The sequence below is a fragment of the Pomacea canaliculata genome, linkage group LG3 (assembly GCF_003073045.1).
Source record: "Pomacea canaliculata isolate SZHN2017 linkage group LG3, ASM307304v1, whole genome shotgun sequence".
NCBI lineage: Eukaryota > Metazoa > Mollusca > Gastropoda > Architaenioglossa > Ampullariidae > Pomacea > Pomacea canaliculata.
The window spans coordinates 36724636-36746593 of NC_037592.1; the positions used below are offsets into that span (position 1 = coordinate 36724636).

Consider the following 21958-nt stretch of genomic DNA (forward strand, 5'->3'; position numbering starts at 1 on the left):
CCGTCAGCGGCGAAATAGTCCCAGGATCAAAGGGTGAGGAACAGGGAAGAGGATAAGGCTGTGTGGGGGTAGACAGAGAGAGGGGGGTAGCGAGCCGGTGTGTTGTATCGTATCAGATAACGACGATAAAACAGATGTCTTCAGCATCGACGTGTTCTTTCCGGTGGGTGTGTGTATGTGTGTGTGTGCGTGTCGCGGATTTGAGGGGGAGGGGAACACCAGGGTCCACTCAAGACATCGTTAACGGAATGAGCGTGCAACCACCACCCCTCCTAACCCTCCCTCCCAACCACCGGCTGCTCGTGGATCGGCTGTGACCTACTCGTGTCCTTGAGTCTGTGCGGCAGTTGGGTCCCAAAACTTTGCACGCGATGTACTGTGGGGATAGAGAGGGGGTGGCTGTGTGTACATGTGTGTGGGGAGGGTTTTACGCCGAGTCAGCAGCTAAAGGGTTTGCAAACGAGTGTCACAACCAGGCTCACTGTGAGCACTAATACCATCTTCAAGAAATTTATGACTCTCGATCTAGCAAACCCTCCCCGACCTCCCCTCGCCACATCCAGCTTTGCTGGTAGAAGAAAGGGGGTTGGGGAATGTGAGGGCAGCTAAACGACAGTGTTGATTCAAGAACTGGGGGCACGGAAGTGACTGTTGTAACAGCCGCTCAACAGCCAGGCATGGTGTGTTCCCGGCACAGCGCCTCCACAAAGGCTGGTTCAGCGGGAGTGCGACCACAGAGAGGATCAGCCTGTAGATGAACAAATACAATACATGGTGTGAGTGAGAGAGAGAGACGAAAAATACATTGTGTGAGTGAGAGAGTGAGACGAAAATAAATTGTATGTGAGAGAGATAGAGGATAAATACATTGTATGTGAGAGAGATGACAGCTCACGTTGACGCCACACTGCAGAAGAAGGCGAGTTTTAAAAGGGAAGAAAAAAAAAATGTGTAAAGGCGGTGGCTGCTGTGTACTGTTGTCGGCTTTACCTAGATACACTTTGATCGATCGCTGGGTGACGTGTGAGCTCTCTTCCGCCTCACCTGTCGCCCGCTTCCTTCGCTCACCTCGTCTGCATCTTAGTTCCGTGCTCTAGACCCCGGCACGCGCTACACACACACGCGGCACATTGCGTGATGGAGTTTGTTGGGGGGGAGGAGGGGAGGAAAGGAGGAGAATGGATAGATTTAAAATAAAAACTCAGGCCGTCAACCGATGTCGCGAGACGACTCGCCACCGCGCGGCAGAGCGTCGCGTCCAACACAAAAAAAGCAAGGCAGGAAAGAAAGCGGCACAGACCATCGCGTTGTCGCCGCTTGTGTTTGACGCGCGGTGTCGTCTGTTGGGTTTTTATTTATTTTTTTTCTCTCTGACCGCTTAGATGAGCGGAGGGTTACTAGCCGCGTTTTGTGACTGTCACACCACCGAACCAGTTTGAAGGGGGGACCACATCACTTCCTGTCCCCTCTTCTCTCTTCCTTCCCTGTCATTGCGGCCCCGCACGCACTGCAACGCCGCCGCCACGCAACACGCACGCACACACAGCGGGCACCGCCCCCTTTCTCCCTCCAAGGTGCACTTCACCGCACGACGACCGCCTCGCCTCTCTCTCTCCGCCGGCACAGAGCCACACAGCGCGTGTGCCGCGCGCCGCCGCGTCCTGTACTTGCACCGCCACCCTCCCGCTCGCCCACCCCTCCAGCCACCCACCGCCTGTCTGCCTACCTACGACACACGAGGCCGAGAGAGAGAGGAGAGAGAACGAGGGCAGGCGGCCTGTAAGCCCGTTATACTTCCACACAGGGACAAGCAGGACACGAGTCACTTAAGCCGGAGCCATCGCCACGGCTCGCACCAACCCCGGTGTTTGCTGCCTGCTCCTAGTCTCGCCTCGTCACGGCCTTTCACGCTCCATATTGAAAACGCTGCTGACGGCGGCCGCTGGCCAAGTTTTTTTTCAGCCACGCGCACGCGCGCGCGTGTGTATATGTGTGCGCGAGCGCGTCCGCCGTGCCTGCATGTGAGTCGGCCGTACGTTGTTGTTGTTGTCGGCCATCTGCTGACTTGTTGAGTGCCGAGCTGCCCTGGGTGTTAAAGTGAACAGCTTGTGAGAGAGCGGCGGTCGCGAGCCACAGGCGACAAGTTGGGAGGATTTTTTTACGAGCTGTGTCGCCCCCACTAACCCTCCATTCCTTCGTCTATCGGCGAGTGTCGTCGTCGCATGCCCTCCGCCCTTTTGCGAGAGCTTCCACCGCCTGCTGCGACGGTTCCTTCCCGTGTACTTTACCAGCGGGAAGTGCTGGCGTCACCGCTGTTGCCGCGCGGCACGATGGCACGTCACACGAACGACAGTCGTCGCCTGGGAAGTCAACCCTCAGGGTAGGTGAGGGGCACGACAACGACACACACACGCACACCGCCGGACCAACAACCACTTTTGTTCGTCAAGTCACCGTTGGAGATTTTGGATCGCTGGCACGTACTTCCCTTCCGAGAAGAAGCCAGAAGGAAGAGCGTCGTTCTCCCCCCGTTGCTTGGGGGGTGGGAGGAGTGTCAGTGAGTGCGTTGGGAGAAAATATTTCCGGAAAAGTTGGGAGTCGCTCGGCGTTGGAAGGCTGTGTCCTCACAAGCCACCCTCGATGTCGTCGGCTTCGCTGTGTTTTCTCGCTCTTCCCGACGTCCCCGTGGTGACAGAGCCGCTGCTGTCGCCAGACACGGAGGATCCAGACTCCTCCGTCTTGGACCTGTCCTTGAAGAAGCGGCCTCGCCTGGACTCCTCCTCGCCCGACGAGCCGCCCTCCCCTCGCTTACGTAAGAGCGACTCGGGGGACGAGTGCTTCAGTCAGGATGAGTTCGGTCTGGGGGATCCTTTCCGGCAAGAAGCTTCTGGCATGGGTACCTACAAAAAACATCTTCTCAAACGCTACTGTGAGTTGAATCTTGAAGATCGGGTGTATCTTTGGGTGTGGGTTTGTTGGGATTTGTTGAATTATTTAAAGTGTGTTTTGTGGGGAGGGGGAAATTAAAATAAACTAGTTCTGAGGTGTATAATAATTTTAGATGATTTCAAGGGGTTTGCAGTCCAGCTTGAGAAATGAGTGTTAAACAAACAGGTAGTTCACTTGCGCGTGTTTTGACAGGTGGGTAGGGTGGGGCGTTGAAGAAGATATATGATAACTTTTTTTTTCCGTTTCACATATTTAGAGTTTTTATTTGAGCGAATTTAGTGGTTGTATACTAGAGAAGGAGTCATTTTGTAGGTTAACACATAAACCATGCTCGGCCCGTTTTGTGACACAATCATTGCTTGTCTACTCTCTCCTTGCCGGACTTTTGTCTCCCTCCGTCCCCCACTTCCTTGCCAACTGCCACCATAAAGAGGGTGTGCGAGACAGTTTCACTTCCTCCTTTTGAGGAAACGAAAGAGAGACAAAGAGTGAGGAAGTGCCGAGGGACTTTTTTAATGTTAATTAATCATCCTGATTTCTTTTTGTTTGGGGACTTTTTCAGAGTAAAATTTCACAATTATATATTCTAGTGTGTGTGAGAGAGAGAGGGGGGGAGCTTGTTTCTGCTGCTATCTCTCCATCGTCTGACGAGGCCACCATCAGCCCGAGGTGTGTAGGGGCGACACAGCAAAGTGCGATGCAGTGAGACGAGCAGGTAGCCTGTTTGTCGAGTTTACCTTTGCTCACCTGCGCATCTGGGCAAGTTGTTTGTTTTCCCAGGTTTCGCCTCGGGTAACAGTAAGCCTCCCTACTCCTTCACCACTTAGGTTATTTCCGACCTGATTTGAACGTGCATGGAGGAGGAGGTGGGGACGTGGGAGTACAGATAATTACGAGGGACTTTAGGGGGTGTGGGGGGGAGAGAGTAGCGGTGGGGAGGAGGGTTCAGTGGGGTAGGAAGGACATTGTGTGGATGACGTCAGCTGCTATCATAGCTGCCGTGTCACGTGTAGAGTTTAAAAATAATTATATTTGCTCTTGAGTAGCAGTCATCTCTTTCCTGTAGTGTGAGCTGTCGTCTGTGGTGTACAGGAAACCCACATAGCATGTAACCCACATTTTATACATCACCCGCCTCCTGCTGGCCGCCACTCTCTCCATTTTGTGTTTTAAACCTGCTGTTTGCATGGAAAGGTTAGTTCACGGATAGTTTGTTAGCGACAGGGAGTGTTAAAGACTTTGCCTCCACCTCTCCCTCCCCATCCCACGTCTCCTGCTGTTTACTTGTGGTCACAAACAAGTTGTTGATAGCGACTCGTCCACTAATGTGTTGAACTTACAATTTCGTTTTTGTTTATTGCCGACGGGGAAGGTGGTGGGAGTTGCAGGGGGATGAGTGTGGACATGAGTAAAAGCTGTGTAAGGAGTTTACGGGGGATGAGGGCAGATGCTGTAGGTGCACTGGTGTGTAAGTGTGGCTGTCTCTCACACACACAAACACAACACGGCCCTGGTGTGTTGCTGTCACCTCCGCTGTTGCCCCACAAAACAACTTGTCGCCTGCCGTGTTGTCATGAAACACAGACCTGACCTGCATGTTGCTGTCACCCTGCCAGTCCCTCCATTGACACCCTGCACCCGGCCATTGTCGTAGGAAATGTCCGTACAGACACCACACACGGTGGCACCCGAATCTTCGCGTGTAGTATCTAAACTAGGAGTAAGGAGATTAAAGAGGTCAGAAGAGGTCGAGCATCTTTTTGCATCGGAAGTTTGAGAGATCCCACCCACTCTCTGCTTTCGGATTTTCTTCTACAGTATCCTGAATGCCGGGTGGCTTCCTTTTGCCTACAGAATAAGCAAGCCCAGGATTAAAGAATCCTCGCTGTACATTGGTAGACTTGTGAGCTCGGTCATTGCTCTGTTGTGGAGTTAATGGCTGGAGGCTGTGAGATGCAGTTTCTTCTCCTTCCTCCTTTTCTACCCCACCTCCACAAAAAAGAAAATGGTGGTCTCACGGAGAAACATGGTCAGTGTGTCATCTGAAGGTCGGGGCTGTAGTTGAAAAACTTGTGTTGTTGACTGCAGCGCAGCTTTCAAGTGGTGTGAGGTCGGTGGGGCAGCTTTCAGGCGGTGTGAGGCTGGAGGTGGTGTGGTGATGGTGGTGTAGGTGGTGATGGTGGTGGTGCCCTCACACTGGCAACACAAGCATGCAGCGTAGAGCCGGGTCATTCAAGGTTGCTGGCATTCTTCTTTCTCTCGCTCATCCTGAAAAGCGTGCAGGCCGAGCTCGGCGAGGACATGGCTTGCGGGGACACAGGTGGCCATCACACACTCCGCTGTCACCTTTAAGGTCATTTCTCTGTTTTCCCTTGTTTTTACAAGCATTACATGTTGCATGCCATGTGCTTTGGTAATTAGTGAACGCAAAAAAAAATAAAAATAAAACCCTCGGCGCAGGTCACATGGCTGGCGCATGGCGCACGGTGCAGGCCGAGGAAGAAGATAAGAGCAAATTAACGCAACAGACGGTTGGGTGGAGGAGGGGGCGGGCGGAACTGCACGACTTCCCTGACTGATGGCAAAGCGCATCTTGCAGGGGGACAGGCGGCGCCACCGTGTTGACGACTGGCTAGAAGACTGAGAACACGGTGGTTGTTTTTGTCCTGGCACAATCGCAAGTTTCCACTCAGATTGTATGCTAACTGCTTTCCACTTTTTGCCCCCATTGTCTTTGGGGTAGGAAGGGTACACAACCGGAAGAGTTGCTGTTTCTGGATTGTGTGAACTAAGGTTTGGGTGGAGGGTAAAGAAAGTGGTTTTTGTGAGAAAAAAAAAAATGCTGATCCTTCTGGTGCAATTTGTCGCCTGAATCAGCAAACTGTATCTTTTGTCATTGTACATCTATTGCATTTCATCGAACGCCTTGCTGCCTGGAGTATTTCCTTGTCGATGAAAGGCCGCATTGTGTCTGCTCCATCCCTTTTCTACCCGTAGGATGCTGAATACCTCATGAATACCCAGAAGACTGTCCACAATCTGAGGTTACAAACATTTACAGTTGAGGTGTCTCATTCACCGTGTAGAGGAGGTTGACCGACTTCAGCCTTTTGATAGTTTGGTAGGACGAGGCCGACCTTTAACCTTATACATCGTTTGGCCTGCCAGCTAAGAAGCTGCAGTAATTAAGCGGCGACCGAAGCGCCACCTAGAGGATGACATGTGAATGTCTCAAGTCGGAACTTCCGTCTAGGATTTAAAAAAAAAAGTGACCTTCAAAAGCCCGGACGTTTTCTTTTCTCCTCACCCACCCCTCCACCTCGGTCTGTGTCGGAAATCCGGGTAGCTGGCGTGTTTGTGCTTGTCTCGGCCTCAACCTGTGGCGGGGTAGCTTGGCGAGTTTGCCCGCTGCTGACAGGGTAGGAGTGCTGACACTCCGGGTACCATCAATCATGTAGTGCGCCCGGACGTCAGATCATCTTTTGTTAGCCAGGGCAAATGGGTCGGGTGTGTGACTTGCACTCTACCACCCGAGTTCTTGTCTCGTGTTAACAGTTGGTTTTTTTCGTGTTGTCTGTTGGTCACGTTTGAGAGGGTTTAGCAGATACGAGAAACAATAGCACTTGTTTGAGTCTTCAGTCCTCTCCGCGACCCACATCCGAGGTCGTACCCATGGCGCTGGAGATAACGGTACTTCGGAGGCAGGCCGGTTGTCTCCCACCCTAAGCGACAAAGCCCCAGGGCAAAGTTGATGGACAAAGCAGCTTGTAAGGCAGCGTGTGCTCCCCTCACCTTAGTAACGGGGTGTGGGTCAGCACAACAAAGTGCAGCGTCGGCCGTCCGACAGGACCGGGGTCGGGTGGGGATAAGGTGAGAGGAGGCGAGGGGAAGATGGACGAGTTACAGGCGCAGCGCAATGTGACGACAGCAAACAGCGCCAAACATTTGCTCTTGGCCTTGTCCACAAGCCGCTGCTGGGCCGGCTGATTGTTGCCAGAACCCCTGGGATATTCCCCCTGGCATATTCCCCTTCCCCCTTCCCTTACCTGCGTGGCGCTCGCGCTTTTCCTCCCGATCCCCCCCTCCGTCCTCATCTCTTTCCGGTTTGCGTCTCGGCCGCTCGCCATCTCCGGGGTCAGTCGGTGCAGCGTTCACCTCTCGCGTTCGTGTGTGCGCGTGACAAACCCACAGCCCTCTCTCTGTCGGTCCGTCGCAAAAATTCTGTGACAAGGGAGACGGGCGCACTGGCGAGAGGGTTCACCCAAACGCTTGCTACGATCTGTTGGGTAAACAGTATTTTTGGCCAGCTCGTCCCGCCTACGATGGTCAGCCGTTGTGCGCGTGACGATGGGGATGGGAGAGGTTGGGTGGAGGGGGGTAGGAAGACTGGCGGTTACGTTTGATCCCCAGAGTAAGCAGCTGCCACTGAGCGAGCCCGCGATGCTTGCATCAGCAACTCGTCTGCTGTCCACTCACCCCTACTACCCTAACTACACACCCCGCCGCCAGTCTCTCAGCTTGTGCAACTGGTCTGTGAGGGTGGGGTGGGGGGGGAATTGAAAGACCTGCCTGGGTGCACGGAGAGAAGAAATTCGGGGCAGAGGTGGCGACTTCAGCTAGTGGGGTGTACACACAGGTAATACGGTTGTGACATAACATGTAGGTACCCGAGGTGTTTGGGTGGGGAAGGCAGGGGAGGAGAACTCCACAGGTCAGTGAAGGTTGCCGTGAGTACGGAAAGGACGCATGTCCTCGGCAGCGGAAAATTCTAGTTGGTGTGCGTGCCGGGTGGAAAGCCCATGCTTACTCGGTGATTATTGCGGGAAATACAATACTGTTTCTACATTGCCGAGGCCAGGGGCTTCCTGAGTGTCATGGCGACACGAGGCAAAAATAGCATCACGTATTGTCAGTCCCATCTTCCACGTCCCACAGCCCCCACCCTACCTGCCTCCCTCCCTCCTTCCCTCCCTCCCAGCTCGTGTGCGCGCACGGGTACTACGCAGGGTGGGTTATATGCGCAGGCTTTCACATGACAAACAGGGTTTGTCTTTTCCTCGTCACACGTCCTCGGCTAAGACGATCGGTCATCCTGATAGGTGCGTGTCCGGGTACCAGCTGTGTCGACACAATCGACGCCAGGCTGCTGATGTACCCTGACAAGGATTTGAGACTGAGGGAAGAAGGAGAGAGGAAGGAAACCGGAGTACCCGGAGAAAAGCCCCGACGGCCGACATTGCGAGATTGTGCTGGTGATGAACTTGCTGCATTTGGCAGTTTACCAATCTTTTGTGTGTTGGGGTGGGTGAGAGATATCCACCCTGCCTAGATACGTCGTCGACGTTAGATAAGCGTAGATGCGCGCTCAGGTGAGGAAATGAACCCACCTGTATTTCCTGGAGCCTGTGGTATGGTCGCCAAAGTTAACTTATCTCGGTGGCCGGTGTTCGTGCGTGTGCTGCAGTAAGCTAGTCCTGTTGAACCAGTTCCTGATTACCTATCTCTTTGTCCTCAGCCACACTTAGTGCGGGGACCAGCTAGGAGTTGGTCTTGTGGGGGAGAGGGAGAGAGCGGGGCCAGGTAAGAACACCTGACGCAGTCCGCCTAGGGTGGGTTGGGGCTGTGTGTGAGAGTAGCTGAGGGGTGACTCCATGGAGCTGTGTCAACGGCCTGCTTTCATGACTACCCTTCCTTTCATAATATCCTTCCTCGTTGAGCGAGTGTCGCCGCCACTTTAATGTGACACCACTTCCCTCAGTGCCAGCATGCACGCCCCCTGGAGTCTTCTCTCTACCCCCACCCCGGGTTCCACGTGATTTAGCCAACTGTAAACTGACCCAACGGCTTTTGTGGAGACATTCGGTGTCATACCCGGATAAGGCAAACTGGATGTGACGTGTCATACTTACCCCTTGCCCTCCTCTCTCTCTCGTTATGTTTTAATATCTTGAAGTGACTGGCTCAACGGGTGGGTGGTAGGGTGAAAGAGAAAACACGGGTGCCGCTCAGTTTGTCTTTCCTGGAAGCTTAGATATTTGCCGAACACCGAGACCAGGGTAGCCTGGTGAATTTTTACTGAACACAGTTTCGTGAACCTCACCCTCCCCTCGCCTCAGTTGCGGTGAGGACAGAAGTGCAAGTCATGATGGCGGACTGACAGGTCGTGATGGCAGACGTCAGTGACGCCGCTACAGGGATCAGACCTTGACATGTCAACTGACAGATAAGCGGACAGTGACGAGGGCTTAAGACAGGAGCGGTATCTAAGGTTTACTTATCAACTTCGTCGTAAGCTTTGCTCAACCTCACTGTGCACACACATACACGGGTAGCTCAAAGTACGGGTAGCATTCAACGTTTGTGAAACATAGGCAGGGAGGCGGGTGACGGGTTTGACATGAAAGTTGTAATGTTTAGTGGGGTGGGGTAACATCGAGGAGAGCTTATTGACATACTGGACCCTGAAGACATGTGACCTGTGGTCACTCCGATGTAAAGTGTCCTGCGGGTAGGTGCGTGTTTTGTTGCGCGAGAGAAGACAGGAGATGAGAGAATGATGATGTTTATATGCGTGGACATTACGCAGAATATGTCGGGTGGTGGTGGTACACGTTGACCAGCGATCTTTGCATTAGAATCACACAACATCCACCCGACCATCCCCCTTTCCCAGGCGTCAGCTTTTGTTTGTTTTTTTTTTCCCGTGTAGCTGACCTGACGTGTTTGTGCTGGTGTGGTGGGCGTGTCCTGTGTGTACATGTTTTCTTTTTTGGGGTGAGGAGTGTCCTTTGTGAACATCCTTTCCGGTAGGGGTTGTTTTTTTATTGACAGATTTTCTGGGTCGTCACCTTTATATACAGTGTTGTGGTGGGCATCGTAGGTGTGCACGCTCCGTAGGTGAGCATTTAGGGGTGTTGGGGTGGGTAAATGATCATTGGACGTCCAGTCTGTAGAACTGTCGGTCAAGAATACAATTTATAAGTCGCCGACTAGAAAGACATACCCAGGTGGATCACTTCAGACATTTAAAGTGTGGGAACATATGACACCACGTGGACAGCAATAACAGAGTCGTCACACATACACACGTATATTGTCATGGAGATTGTGTGTGTGTAGCTTAGCACTGTGCGGGTTTAGAAGTGGTTTCTGACGAAGGTTAATACACGGACTGTCGTTGTGGATTGTTGCAGTGGATGCCTGCGAGCAGCAGCAGCGGAATGGCCGGCAGGTGGCAGCAGAGGCGCTGCTCAGCATGGACTCACCCAGCACCAGCGCCGAGTCGCGAACCTTCTTGCAGGGCATCCTGGCCGCCGACCACAGCCTGCACCATCACCAAGGTGAGTTTACAACCACCCAGGGTGTCTGTCGACACCAGTCCCATTGTTTTCCATGTGCTGCTGCTGCGGGATCTCTCTGGTCCCTAACATTGAGTTTCCTTCTGTCGGCATCCAAGTCTGTGTCAGTATTATGACTGTCGTGTATTAAGTATCAAGCAAGAGAGAAGACATTGGATCTTCCTTACAAAACCTAACATCAGTATTCACACAAACACGGGTATCTTCAGATTTAGGTCGTGCAGCTTGACCAGGTGGTCAACGATGACAATGAAGAGGTTGGTGGGGAGCCATTGTGTCCAGCGAGGGAACAGCGAAACCGAGGGCAGCAAGTTGTTGGGGAAGGGAAGAGATGCTAGGGGTTGGAGGGGTCAGGAGGAGCAGTCTGCCAACCGGGGTCATCCAGGACAAGGGCAAACTGGAGAGGGTAAGGGAGAGGTGCACCGAGGTTGACTAAAGTCTCGGGCGCTGGGGAGGGAGATCAGTGGCTGGCAAGAAGAGGAAGAACAGGAGGATGAGAAGGGAGGTGGTGGTGTTTATAGAAGGGCACGTGTCGGACATTGGCCGGACGGATATCCCCCTCCCTAACCACACGCAAGCGCATAGCCGCACGGCCACATTTCCGAAGCTGCTTGTTTACCAACAGACCCATCGCTGCTAGGGGTCACTCGGTGCAGCGCTGAGTCGGCCAGTAGCCCGGGCAGGCCGCCTGCTCTCTCCTCCTCTCCTCCTCCCTCGTCTTCCTCGCCCCCTCCACAACCCTGCTTCCTCTTTGTACTGTCCGTGGCCGTGTTAGTGAACTGTTCACGGCGACATTCCAGGGTCTTGCTCTGTTTTAGTTCTTGATACCTCTTCCGGCCTGTGGTCCCTCCATGTGGTGTCTCGTCACCATGGTAACGACAGAGGACCAGCGTGCGCACCGGATGTGCATGGGGGCGGGGGAGATGAAAAAAAAAACCCAAATAGACTATGTAGCTAAACCCATCGTCACGTTAGAGAAAAATAGTCTTTTATCCGATCCTTCCGCTCTCCTAGTTTCTCTCATCTCATCTTTCTGATATTAATTATGGACGACAGATGGAACATGGGAAAAGACAGGTCGCATCACATTGCAGACTGATGTAGGATCAAACAAACTCTTTTGCGAGTAATCTTGCACATTTCATTTACCAGATTTGTTTGTCTCTTTTTTTTTCAGCCTCATTGCCGCCAAGCCCTGCCGACAGTGGAGTGTCGGACCTGGACAGTGCCTCTGATGATGTCAGACTTCGATTACATGGTGAATATATTTATGTGTTCTTGGCTAAGGAGGAGCTTGACAGAAGTCTTAGTGTTGGTGATAGAAGCATAATGATTTGAATTCTCTGTAGCCAAGCTTGTCAGATGTTAGGTTCAGTGTGTCTTTTTGCAGAGAGTATGGGAGGGGGAGTATGGCATAGCAGCCGTTGGCAGGCTGTTTCTTGGCAGAGGATGTTGGGCACTTGGCAGAAATACTTGGGTGTGCAAGCAGGACACGAGGTGATGCCAGTGTTATACTTTACCTCCTCTTGTTTCCTCCACAGCTTTCGCTGCCAGCACTGGTTCAGGTCTTCAGGTACCCGCGGCCTTCATGTCACCTTTTTGTCAACCCCCGCCCGCCCATCAGCCTCTACCCGCACACTTCAACACGGCAACACACATCACCATGCGGCCAGGTGAGCGCCATGGCACCTTGAGTGTCACTCGGGCTCCGTGTCTGTGTGTTTGAGTGCGTGCGTGCGTGCCTGCACTTTTACCCCATAAACATGTTGCACTGTTCATTCATTCCCTTTATCTGGCCTCTCTCGCACACAATGACAACAGCCAGTTCAGCAACTAGGACGCCATGTCTGACGTCACTTCCGTTTGATCAGCCTGATGGTTCCACTCCATGAAGCCCTACGCTGCCCCTTCCTTTCTCTATTTTCCCTCCTATCTCAAGTTCAAACATGAATAGTGTGTATTCGGGGTGAGGGGAGCTTTGCCTGCGACTGAAGCCCCAGTGAAGCAGCTTAGAGTCGGGTAGTCTAGTCGTGGGCAAGACAAAGTGAGCGAATTTTTAGGGGAGGCGGGATGTGTTTGTTGTATCAGACCAAATTCTTCCATTGCTTTTGTATGTAGAGTGAACGAAGTGCTCCATGTGAGCAGTAAACCATGCTATCTCATTTCTTACTCCTGATAAAGATGGTTACTTATATTTGTATTTTTATGGGGCTTGGCTCTGGGACCAGAAGCGCAGATTTTGAACAATACGCTTATATTTGTTAAGAAAATGTAGTAGACGAATTTTTGATGTTGGATTGGTGAAAGCAAATCGTGTACCTCTGAAACTCACCTTCACCCCCAATACTGTCTTAATGAGGAGAGGGTGGATGTAGTTGCTTTCGTCGCATTGGTTGTAATCTAGATTGCTACCTACTCCCCCCACTTCTACTTAGAAAGGGCTGTGGACAGAAGCACATCGCACATAACAATTACACTAGCTAGATTATCGAAACCCCTATTGTGTTTGTGCCCTTAACCAACCTTGAACCCTTGTGGACGGGAGGCGTTGTTGGACAAGACCCAGTCCCCAGCGCCTGACGAAGTATGACCTTTTGACATGGGGCCGTGATAATGTCGTCTTTTAACAGCTGGCCTCGCATTTGTCTTTGTCAACAGCCGACCCTGTGTTTCCACCCTCCAGCCCGGCCCTCCCCACCACAGCGCCCCCTGCCTCGGAGTCGTGCCGCAGCAGCCCCCCGCCTTCGTCCCCAGATCGACCGAAGAGTAAAAAAGGTTTGTATTCATGTTTACTTCTCTGGAACGTTTGACATCTGAAAACGGTGTAGATACTTGACCTGAACTGGTGTGTGTCTGTGGGATTGAGAGGACTAATGGTTTGCTTCACACCAGTTGGTAAGGTTGTAGTTCACGGCGAATTAAGCCACCCTGCTAACATGTTGAGAATATACTTTTTTTTTTTGGACTGCTGGAGAGGAAGGGTTTGTGTTTGTTGACTCCTGGGCTCTTTACTTTCTGTGTCCGGTTTCGGGGATATGTGGGACAGAGGAGGAAAGCGGTTAGCAAGGCGAGGTGGTCGCATTTAGAGACTGAGGGGATTCCACGGGGGTTTCAGTAGACAAAAGCAGTTGGCGGTTAATCTCGCGGGCAAATAGTGGGAATCCGTATAGCATCAGTCAGCTTAGCGTCTTCGCTTCCAAACGTAGCAGGTTGTTTAATAATCTTCCCTTCCTTTCTCTTGCTTCACAGGTCGGAAACCGAAGGCTGTCGAATACCCGGTGTGCTCACAGTCCAAGCGGAAAAGAGAAGGTTAGTGTTTGCCGTGCATTATGGCTAAAGTCAAATGAGAAGAGTCTTTGCGAGGTTTTTGAAAGCTATTTTCGGTAGTTGCAGAGTGGACGGACGGGCTTTGGTTGCTCTGCTCTGTGTGTGTTGCTTCATGCGTGAATGCTTGTTTTGCTTTTCCATGGAAACGCACGACATCTGACCTGTGTTGGGTTGCAGGTAACACGACGTACCTGTGGGAGTTCCTGCTGCAGCTGCTGCAGAACCGCGAGACGTGCCCCCGCTACATCAAGTGGACCAACCGGCAGCGGGGCATCTTTAAGCTGGTGGACTCCAAGGCCGTCTCCAAGTTGTGGGGTATGCACAAGAACAAGCCGGACATGAACTACGAGACCATGGGCCGCGCGCTGAGGTGAGTGAGGAAGAGCTTGTCTTTGCGCAAGCGCCGCCTATTCGTTTCCGGTCTAGCCCTTCCTGTACACTTCCGGTGCTTGCTTCCTCCTCTGGTTTCCCTTAGCACCCCACTGTAACTACTTCATGTTGCTGTTCTTTTGTTGATCTTTGCGAACACGGTCAACGAGGTCTAGCGGAAAGGGGGAATGTAAGTGTGTGTGGAGGACGGGGGGAATGTAAGTGGTGGGGTGGTGGTAGGGCGGCTTTTGTGCATTCACGTGCATACGCACCACACGCACTTATCTAACTTAGCTAACCCTGCTCCTGCGTGTGTGTGTGTGTGCGTAAATGATCAAAAACCTTCTTACCCACTTAGTCTGATATGTGAGTGGCTGGCATAGTTTGACAGGACGGTCATCTAAAAGAATTGCCAGTCACTGATCTGTGTGTCAGGTTAAGAAGGCATCCCCTAGACAGACACTAACTGTGAGTGAGCAAAGACTTGCTAGTAATTAGCTGCAGCAATTATTATTCATTTTATTCATTACTGAGACTGATATGGGTATGATGGATGTGTTGCAGGTATTACTACGCGCGGGGCATCCTCAACAAGGTGGACGGGCAGCGGTTGGTGTACCAGTTCGCCGACGTGCCCAAAGGCATCGTGGAGATCGACTGCAGCAGCTGCTGATGCTCCTCTTCACCTCCTCGTGGCCAAATGTCACGTGGTTTTGACGCTTTTGGCTTTTCTCGCACTTTGCCCAGAAAAGGAAGACGTGCATGTCTTGAAAAAAGGTGAAAGAGAGGAAAGTCCCCCTAGACTTTGTTTTCTTTTTTGAAAAAAGGAAAAGAAGGGGAGAGGCAGCGTTTGTGTGCCATTGATCGCTGGCTTACCGCCCTGGCCTCCTCATCCAGTTCTTTACCTTGTGGTTTATTGCCTGAAGAGTCTCCAAGACTTGAGCTGTTTCAAGCAGTACAACCGTGTCTGGTGCCTCATAAGCAGTTGGGCGATGATAATTTTGTCATATGTGTGCGTGTCTGTCAGTGTGTGCTTGTGTGCCCACTGCGCAGACAACTTGTTGAAAATAACTCAAACCAAAGGACGCTAACAATGCAAGGATGACGCTTCCTGCCTGCGCCTCATCCCCACCCCAACCCCAACCCCTTTCAGGAATGTCGGCGTCTGGGTAACTCACCCGTTGAAGCTTTTTGCACCAGACTGATGTGCCTTTGTCAGTGTTTTCTTCACCTGTCTGGCGCAACACAGCCTTGTTAGGCTAGCTAGGAGCTCATGGACAGGCAACCACGGACATTGTTTGCAACTGCTGGTGGTGTTGGTGTGCTTGTGGACGCAGTTGCTGCTGTATGGAACCCGAGTCTTCTGGTATCGCAGCTCATCGACGCTGTGGCTGGGAGGAGTTCTGCGACTGTCGACACAGAGACATGCCATGGAGGAGTTCTGTGACTTGTCAACAGAGGATGCTCTGTGCACCCGAGACACTAAGTGGGTGGAGTGATGTACACTAGACAAACTTGCTGTTGGCCATGGAATCTCTGTCTACCTTTTGTGCTTAGGGAGTAAGAGGAGTGGAACAAGGTCACCCAGAAGACCTCGCAGGCTTTTGACCGCGGCAAGGCCTCAAGCTACTCGGGAAAGCTCACTCACTGGAAGCATCTGCAGCTATACAACAAGGACAGTCGAACCTTGTACACATATACATAACATACACTTACATGTTCTTTGCTCGCCACAGGTTTAGCTTTGCTGTTAGCTTTGGCTGAGGATAAAAATGGCATTTTTTTTTCTTTTTAATGGGAGAGAGGTAGGGACAAAAATGTCAGAGCTACATAATTTGCTCACCCATGCTTCCAAAGTCAGTCTTGGCAGCATGCGAGGCCATGAAATTGTATTACGTGGTATTGTGGGAGATTTGTTGCTTAGTGAGGAGAGAGATAGCTCAGTAGAGTTCTCCCATAAGGCGAAACTCAGCCCTGACCTTGCTGTCACAGAAAACAGGGTTTCTCGCCTGAATTCACATTCAAGGCTTCCCTCCTGATCCTTCTCCCTCCTCTACCCACCCACCTTTTTTTTTTGAGGGGGAGAGGGCTCACGTTAAGGAAAGACAAAAGGGCAGGGTTTAAAAATCCATCGTTCAAACTTTCGGGTGACCCGGGAGGAAAGGGCATTATTGGCATGTGGGGTGGTGGGTGGTGCTAAGGTTTGAAAAGTAGTATCAGGGTTTTTTCCAGGCGAGTGAGAGAGAGACTGACGGTTGTATATCGCCCTCAACAACGCGGCGTCTCGCCTTGACGACCAACGTGTGAACTCGCTTGTTGGTGGCGCGTCCTCACGAGGCAGCCAAGGGCGGAAATCCGGCTGAGAGTTTGTTGACTCGCGCCGTTACATCCCCCTCCTCTCTCTCTCCCCCCACCACCCCTGATTCCTCTTCTTCCTTCTTGATTTTCCCTGAGCGAAAACAAAGACTTTGTTTTGTGACTGCTACTGAGGAGAAAGTGAGCCAACTTCATTCTGCTTACAACGATGCGGTAGTAAAACGGGGAACACATGATGTTCCTGGTCGCCTGCTTTCACGTGACCCACGTGATGGGGGGGATTATTGGAGGGGGGTTCTTTTCTCCCCAAGATGCCTTTCGTGTGTCAGAACCCCATGGGAGGTGAAGGGGGGATTATGACTGGGGTGTCAACGTTGTTGTTGTTGCAGGCGTGTATTGCGGGAGGTTAGTCTGACCGCTCTGCTGTTTTTTGCTTGAGGGTGAGAAGAGATGACAAGGATGATGAAGACGGCGATGTTGAGAAGCACGCCGTTGACGCTGTACGCAGGTTCCCTTGTAGCATTTGAATGTAGCCAGAGACTGTGATACCGAGCAGTAGCTAACAGCAGTCCTTTTATCTTGATGTGGATTGTACATAGGCTGTTAGCTGATGTTTAACGAACAGCAGGGGCTGTTTAAAAAAGATGGGCGACATCGTTACAGTGTCTTTAACGCATTGTTGAATTCTGTTTTTAAAAAAGTTTATGTTTATGTTTCCTGGGTGATTTTTTTTTTTAACGGTGAAGGGGTGGAGGAGGAGAAAATGTGTGTTCCCTTGATGTTAGCCATCCTCCATTCCAGAACTAAAACGAGTAGCTGTATTGACACTTCAAAGATAGCGGCAAAGGATGCTGCTTTTACCCCTTGGCCTCTTTGTGTACGGGTGCGAGTCTGTGTGTGCGTGCGTGCGTGTCCTTTGATTGGTAGGCTTTGTTATAAGACCTCAGGTTGGTCCTGATATGTTGATATTTGCTATTATACAAAGCACGTTGATAATCAAAGCATTTGCTCGCCGCCATGTTCTCATTTTCTTTCCCCCCACTTCCCCTCCCATCCTCGACTACTGCTTGGGGTGGCTACAGCACCCAGTTCCATTGATGGAGGGTGAGCCGCGGTGACAAAGAACTGCAAGTTCGTCTCATTCCATAGACTTAAACCACCACCCGCGCTCCCACCCGTCAACGCTGCTTATAAAATAAAAATTAGAACATTCCCAATGAATTCGTGAACATATTTACGAACTAGAGAAAACCCTTATTTAGACACTTTATAAATTTATTTGCCTTGAATTTCCAGATACAACCCTTTGTTTTAAATCCTGTGTTAATGCTTGTGCACGGACAGACGTGATGGAAACTGCATGCTGACAAATTATTTGTACACCTGTGTGAGTGTTCCCTTGTGAAAACTGTCTGCTCTGATGTGGGTTTCTTGCTTTTTTTTTTTTAAAGTTGTATTATGACTAACGCGGCTTTGTTCGCAGACTACATAAGTCGAATCAGCAAATGCAGACACGGATTTCCGTTGAACCGGGGATGCTCCTGTGTTGGTGCACGCAGCGATCTGGACATGCGCAGGAGACGCTTGACGTCATAGCGTTGCTTGGTGACGCGCTTGTTCTCTGAAAACGGTTTTATTTCTTCTCTCCAACCCCCCATCCTTTCCCAGCTACCACCACCCGTGCTCCCAGTTAGTCCAGTTCCTCTGCTTCCCACCTTTTCTGATCTTCGTGGTGTTGGAGCGTGTCGTGGCAGCCGTTTCTTCTTGCGCAACCATCCATCCAGCCGACCGCACAATGTGCCTTAGCTTCACTGTGTGTCTGAACCATTCTCCTTCCCCACCCCGCCTTCACGTTACTTTGGCGTCGTGACGTCAGCGACGGTACCCGGAAACGTTCAGCGTGTCCGCCCTGGTGGTGCAGACGACGACGGGTGCGCACACACCCGCATAACTAGTTTTGGCCCCTTTCAAGTTAAGCCGCACTTCTTCCCACCCCTACCCGACCGGGTACCTGCAAGCCTGCAGCCAAACATCCACCCTCCCCATCCCACCCCGCCACTCGCGAGCGCTGAGCAAGTTCTCCGTGAGGCGTTGTCCTGACTTTAGGTAGAGGTCGGGGGTGGCGAGGGCTTCTCGTCAGGGCTGGGGTGGCAGGGTAAGGAGTCTCACGATAGACGAGAGCTGCTACCCCCGAGCTGGAGACTTTGCAGGATCGTGTGCGTGTGTCGTGGTTTGATTCTGCTCCTACCCTCACTTTCCTCGACCCTCTCGTTCTGTGTATCATCTATCTTTATATATATATGTCCTCTGCACCGGCTGGACGGTCCATGCTTTGCTGTGCTGCTGTTAATGGCTTTGAGGTTTTGGCGCCCGAGATCCTCTCCTCAACTAGTGCCACTGTTTTCCGTGTTCTTTACGGTTGCCTTCTGAAGTCAGTGTGTTTACGTGTGCGTGTGTGGATGCATGCATGCGTGCGTGTGTGTGTGTGTGCACGTGCGTGCGGAGAGTGCGAAAGGCAGCGCGAGACTGCGGTCTTACAATAAGATCTCTGTCCTGTGTACAGACGCAGCAACACTCTTGATACCTGTACATGTTCTGTTGATATGGAGTGTACTGTACAAAACTGCCTACACCTGTCAAGTGTACTTGTACGACTACCCCGCCTGTCTGGCCCCTTGCGGACACCAGCAGTTGTTAATCCAACATGGAATAAAGTAGTTATTTTTGATGTGACCTTTCTTCTCGTCATTTTGGTGTGTTTGTGCGTGCAGAAGGAGGAAGAGAGATTAATTACTGCTTTTGTCCTAATTGTTTTTTGTGAGGCACACGAAGCATCTGTACTCGAGTGATGGCAGGGCTGCCGGTGACGTCACAGTCTCACGACCCACACAATGCTCGTGCTGGCTGTGAGTGTGTGTGTGAGAGTGTGAGTGATGTCTTTAGCAGCAGCGCCTATACGTCACCGCCAGCACGGCCTGGCGCAGCTCCAGATCCCAAAGACTTTCCTAACGGTTGTGACGTCACAGGCGGAGCCCCAAAAAAAAAAAAATCCCCAAAGCCTGAGGTCGACACGATCACAAGAAGATGGATTTTCTTTTGTGGGTGAAGACGCACAAAACTTCGAGATTTGCCCTCCACGCACAACAAAAGGGTGAAGTTCAGAGGGGTATCATCACTCGACAACCTTGACGATAGTCATACCTAATTAACTAACCGGCATTTCTTAAGTGTTCATAGTTGAGCGAACTTTAATTTACCCGCTCCACCCACCCCAGGTTCTGTCTTGTTCGTCAATAATCCGCACTAACAGGGTAGCGCGAGTGCACCCGTGTTTCAAACCAAGAAGAAATTTTCCTGAAAGGGACGAGAGAGACCTGTAAACTCAAGGACAAGGCTAAGTAAATAGAAATCTTCCGTGTTCTCCTCCTTCCATCCCACCCCGTCACCACCGACCTAACGCTTGACTCGTTCTTGTCAACTCGTGTTGATGTTCGTCGTAATTAAAACAGTGAAGGAAGAAAATCACCCTGAACCCTTCCTCGTGTCTCTATTTTCGTACACGGGGCTGAGCGTCCCTGCACACTCCTTCCTCACCCCCTTCTTAAAAAAGATGGATGCAGGCGATGGGATCTGACCTCTCTCCAAGGAGGCCACCGGGAACAGACTGTCTCTGGGCTTTCTTTTCCTGTCGAGTATTGAAATGGATGCAAGCACCTGGGAATATTTCGTCTTCCCATGGGGCACGTCTACCGACGAAACTAGTATCAGCTGACCACAAGATCGCCTGAGGAGAGAATCTTAAAGACAGGGTTAATGGGAATTCGAATGAGATGCGTAGACAAGGATTACACAGTTAAAAAAAAAAAGGGCGATAACGAACAGAGAAAGAGTTTACTACGACGAGGCTCAAGAACCACCTCCGTCTGCAGAGGAGGTGTCCCCATGGCTCAGGAGTAGCCGACCACCTTCCTGAACACGAGAGGATTTTTCTGGTCACATCCTGGGCTAAACTCGTCGCCAACCTGTCCCGATGTTGACCCCGATGGTTATCAGCTACCTACCATAGCCTCAACTACCAGCTACCCCCTCTAACTTAAACGTTACGACCCTATATGATGCCTAAGGATCTAAGTTACTTTGCAACAGATAGCACCGGTCAGCTCGTGATGACAATTTCTACCCTAGACTAAAACAGTCGGTTTTCCTCCACACCCTCTCCCCAACTTGTAATTTTCGCCAGTAAATGTCTTTCCGTCAACATAATTTCAATCGCCCTTGCAGTGCTGGACATATGATGATCTCACTGGAGCTCTGAGATGCGTCGACCTCGATGTTGCCACCCTCGCACGACACCAAGAACCTCTACTTGCAACATGTGACCCGGCACGAGACTTTGTCAACGACTGGTCTTCGAGTTACCTTGTAGGGTGGTGGATGCCGCTGTGGCCAGAGGAAGAACTGGATTCCGAACCTCAAAGACCGGACTGGTCGTCCTGCCGACTCTCGCCCACAATAGGTGGGAGGGACGAACCTTGTCAGCTGCCACATCTCTAACCCCCACCGCCCGCCTTCCCCCAGCCCCCAACGACAGGTACCGGTCAAGGGAAGAATGAGTTATGAAGCGAGGGTAAGTCTCTGCCCCGGGGAAACATGGGGAACTCAAGGACAAACGTTGTTTCCAAATTTACAAAGCTGTGTCAGACCTGCTGGTGTTGTTTCACCTTATAGGGCCCTAGATAGAAACCAAGGGCAAAAAATATCTCCTGGGTACAAAAATAAAAGTGTCCACGAGGGTCTCGGAAGAGTTGTAACGACAAAAACAAGACTTCTCCAGTTCGTCATGTTGCCCTGGGGGAAAGGATTTACTCTCGCTTCATTATTACACCCTCGTCTTCTAACCTCCATGAACAGCTCCCAGCAAGATCGCTTCGCAAGAAGGTCCTCATGGAGCTCAGGTATTCATCTCACTCTCTTTTGCGCATCACGTTTTCCCAGAACTTTATCAAGTTTTATTTGTGTTATTGTGCTCACCTCAGCCACCACCATCACCCCACCTCCACCCCACTGTCGCTTGTCCCGAGGTCCTGGGAAAGTTGTTGTGTCTAACGTCCCTACCTCGTCTCGGCAAAACCACCCCAAACCCGCTCGACTTGCCCACCGCATTATCTGCACCCTTAAACTCGGTGCCGGTGAAAATGTTCGTCCTCGGGACCCGCAAAGGTGAGCCAAACCGTGGAGCAGGGATGTGGTGTGGAGTGAGTAGAGACGGAGGGAAGGCACCGAGGGCACACACACAACGTGCAGTGTTTTGCAGACGTAAGCGGAAGCGACAGCAGCCGGAGTGTGCGTGAGAACCACGCTCCTGGCAGAAGGGGAGATGGGTGTAGGACAAGGAGTAATGAAGGGGGGGGGGATAGATTCGGGGATGAGGATTCAGGGGGAGAGGATGATGAGGAGGGACCCGTCGTAGTATATAGTACGACCCGGTTCAGCGGAGGTTGGCGTGAACCGTGAGCTAAAGATAGTCGCTTGGGAGCATTTTGCGGCGGCTGCTGCCTCTGAAGCTTCGCAACCGCGCATGCGTGCATTCCGTAGCCAGGGGGAGGAGGAGGCGACGGAGGGCTTAGGGATGGCTCCCG

The 21958-nt window shown here is 51.6% G+C and overlaps 1 protein-coding gene across 4 annotated transcripts in view; it reads left to right on the forward strand.

Annotated features, from left to right (window-relative positions):
- The window catches only part of LOC112560735 (ETS-related transcription factor Elf-3-like), an 84554-nt gene extending 65504 nt beyond the window's left edge, over positions 1-19050 (forward strand). For 3 of the 4 annotated variants that reach the window (XM_025232761.1, XM_025232760.1, XM_025232763.1), the window contains 7 exons: positions 10143-10289; positions 11485-11565; positions 11849-11980; positions 12966-13082; positions 13557-13616; positions 13812-14004; positions 14568-19050. In XM_025232761.1, coding sequence (XP_025088546.1) covers positions 10143-10289; positions 11485-11565; positions 11849-11980; positions 12966-13082; positions 13557-13616; positions 13812-14004; positions 14568-14676 — 839 coding nt within the window. In that variant the 3' untranslated portion in view covers positions 14677-19050. Of the gene's footprint in view, positions 1-1667; positions 2930-10142; positions 10290-11484; positions 11566-11848; positions 11981-12965; positions 13083-13556; positions 13617-13811; positions 14005-14567 lie in introns of those variants that run through there. The other variant, XM_025232762.1, reaches the window with a different exon arrangement.
- Positions 19051-21958: the final 2908 nt, after the last annotated feature.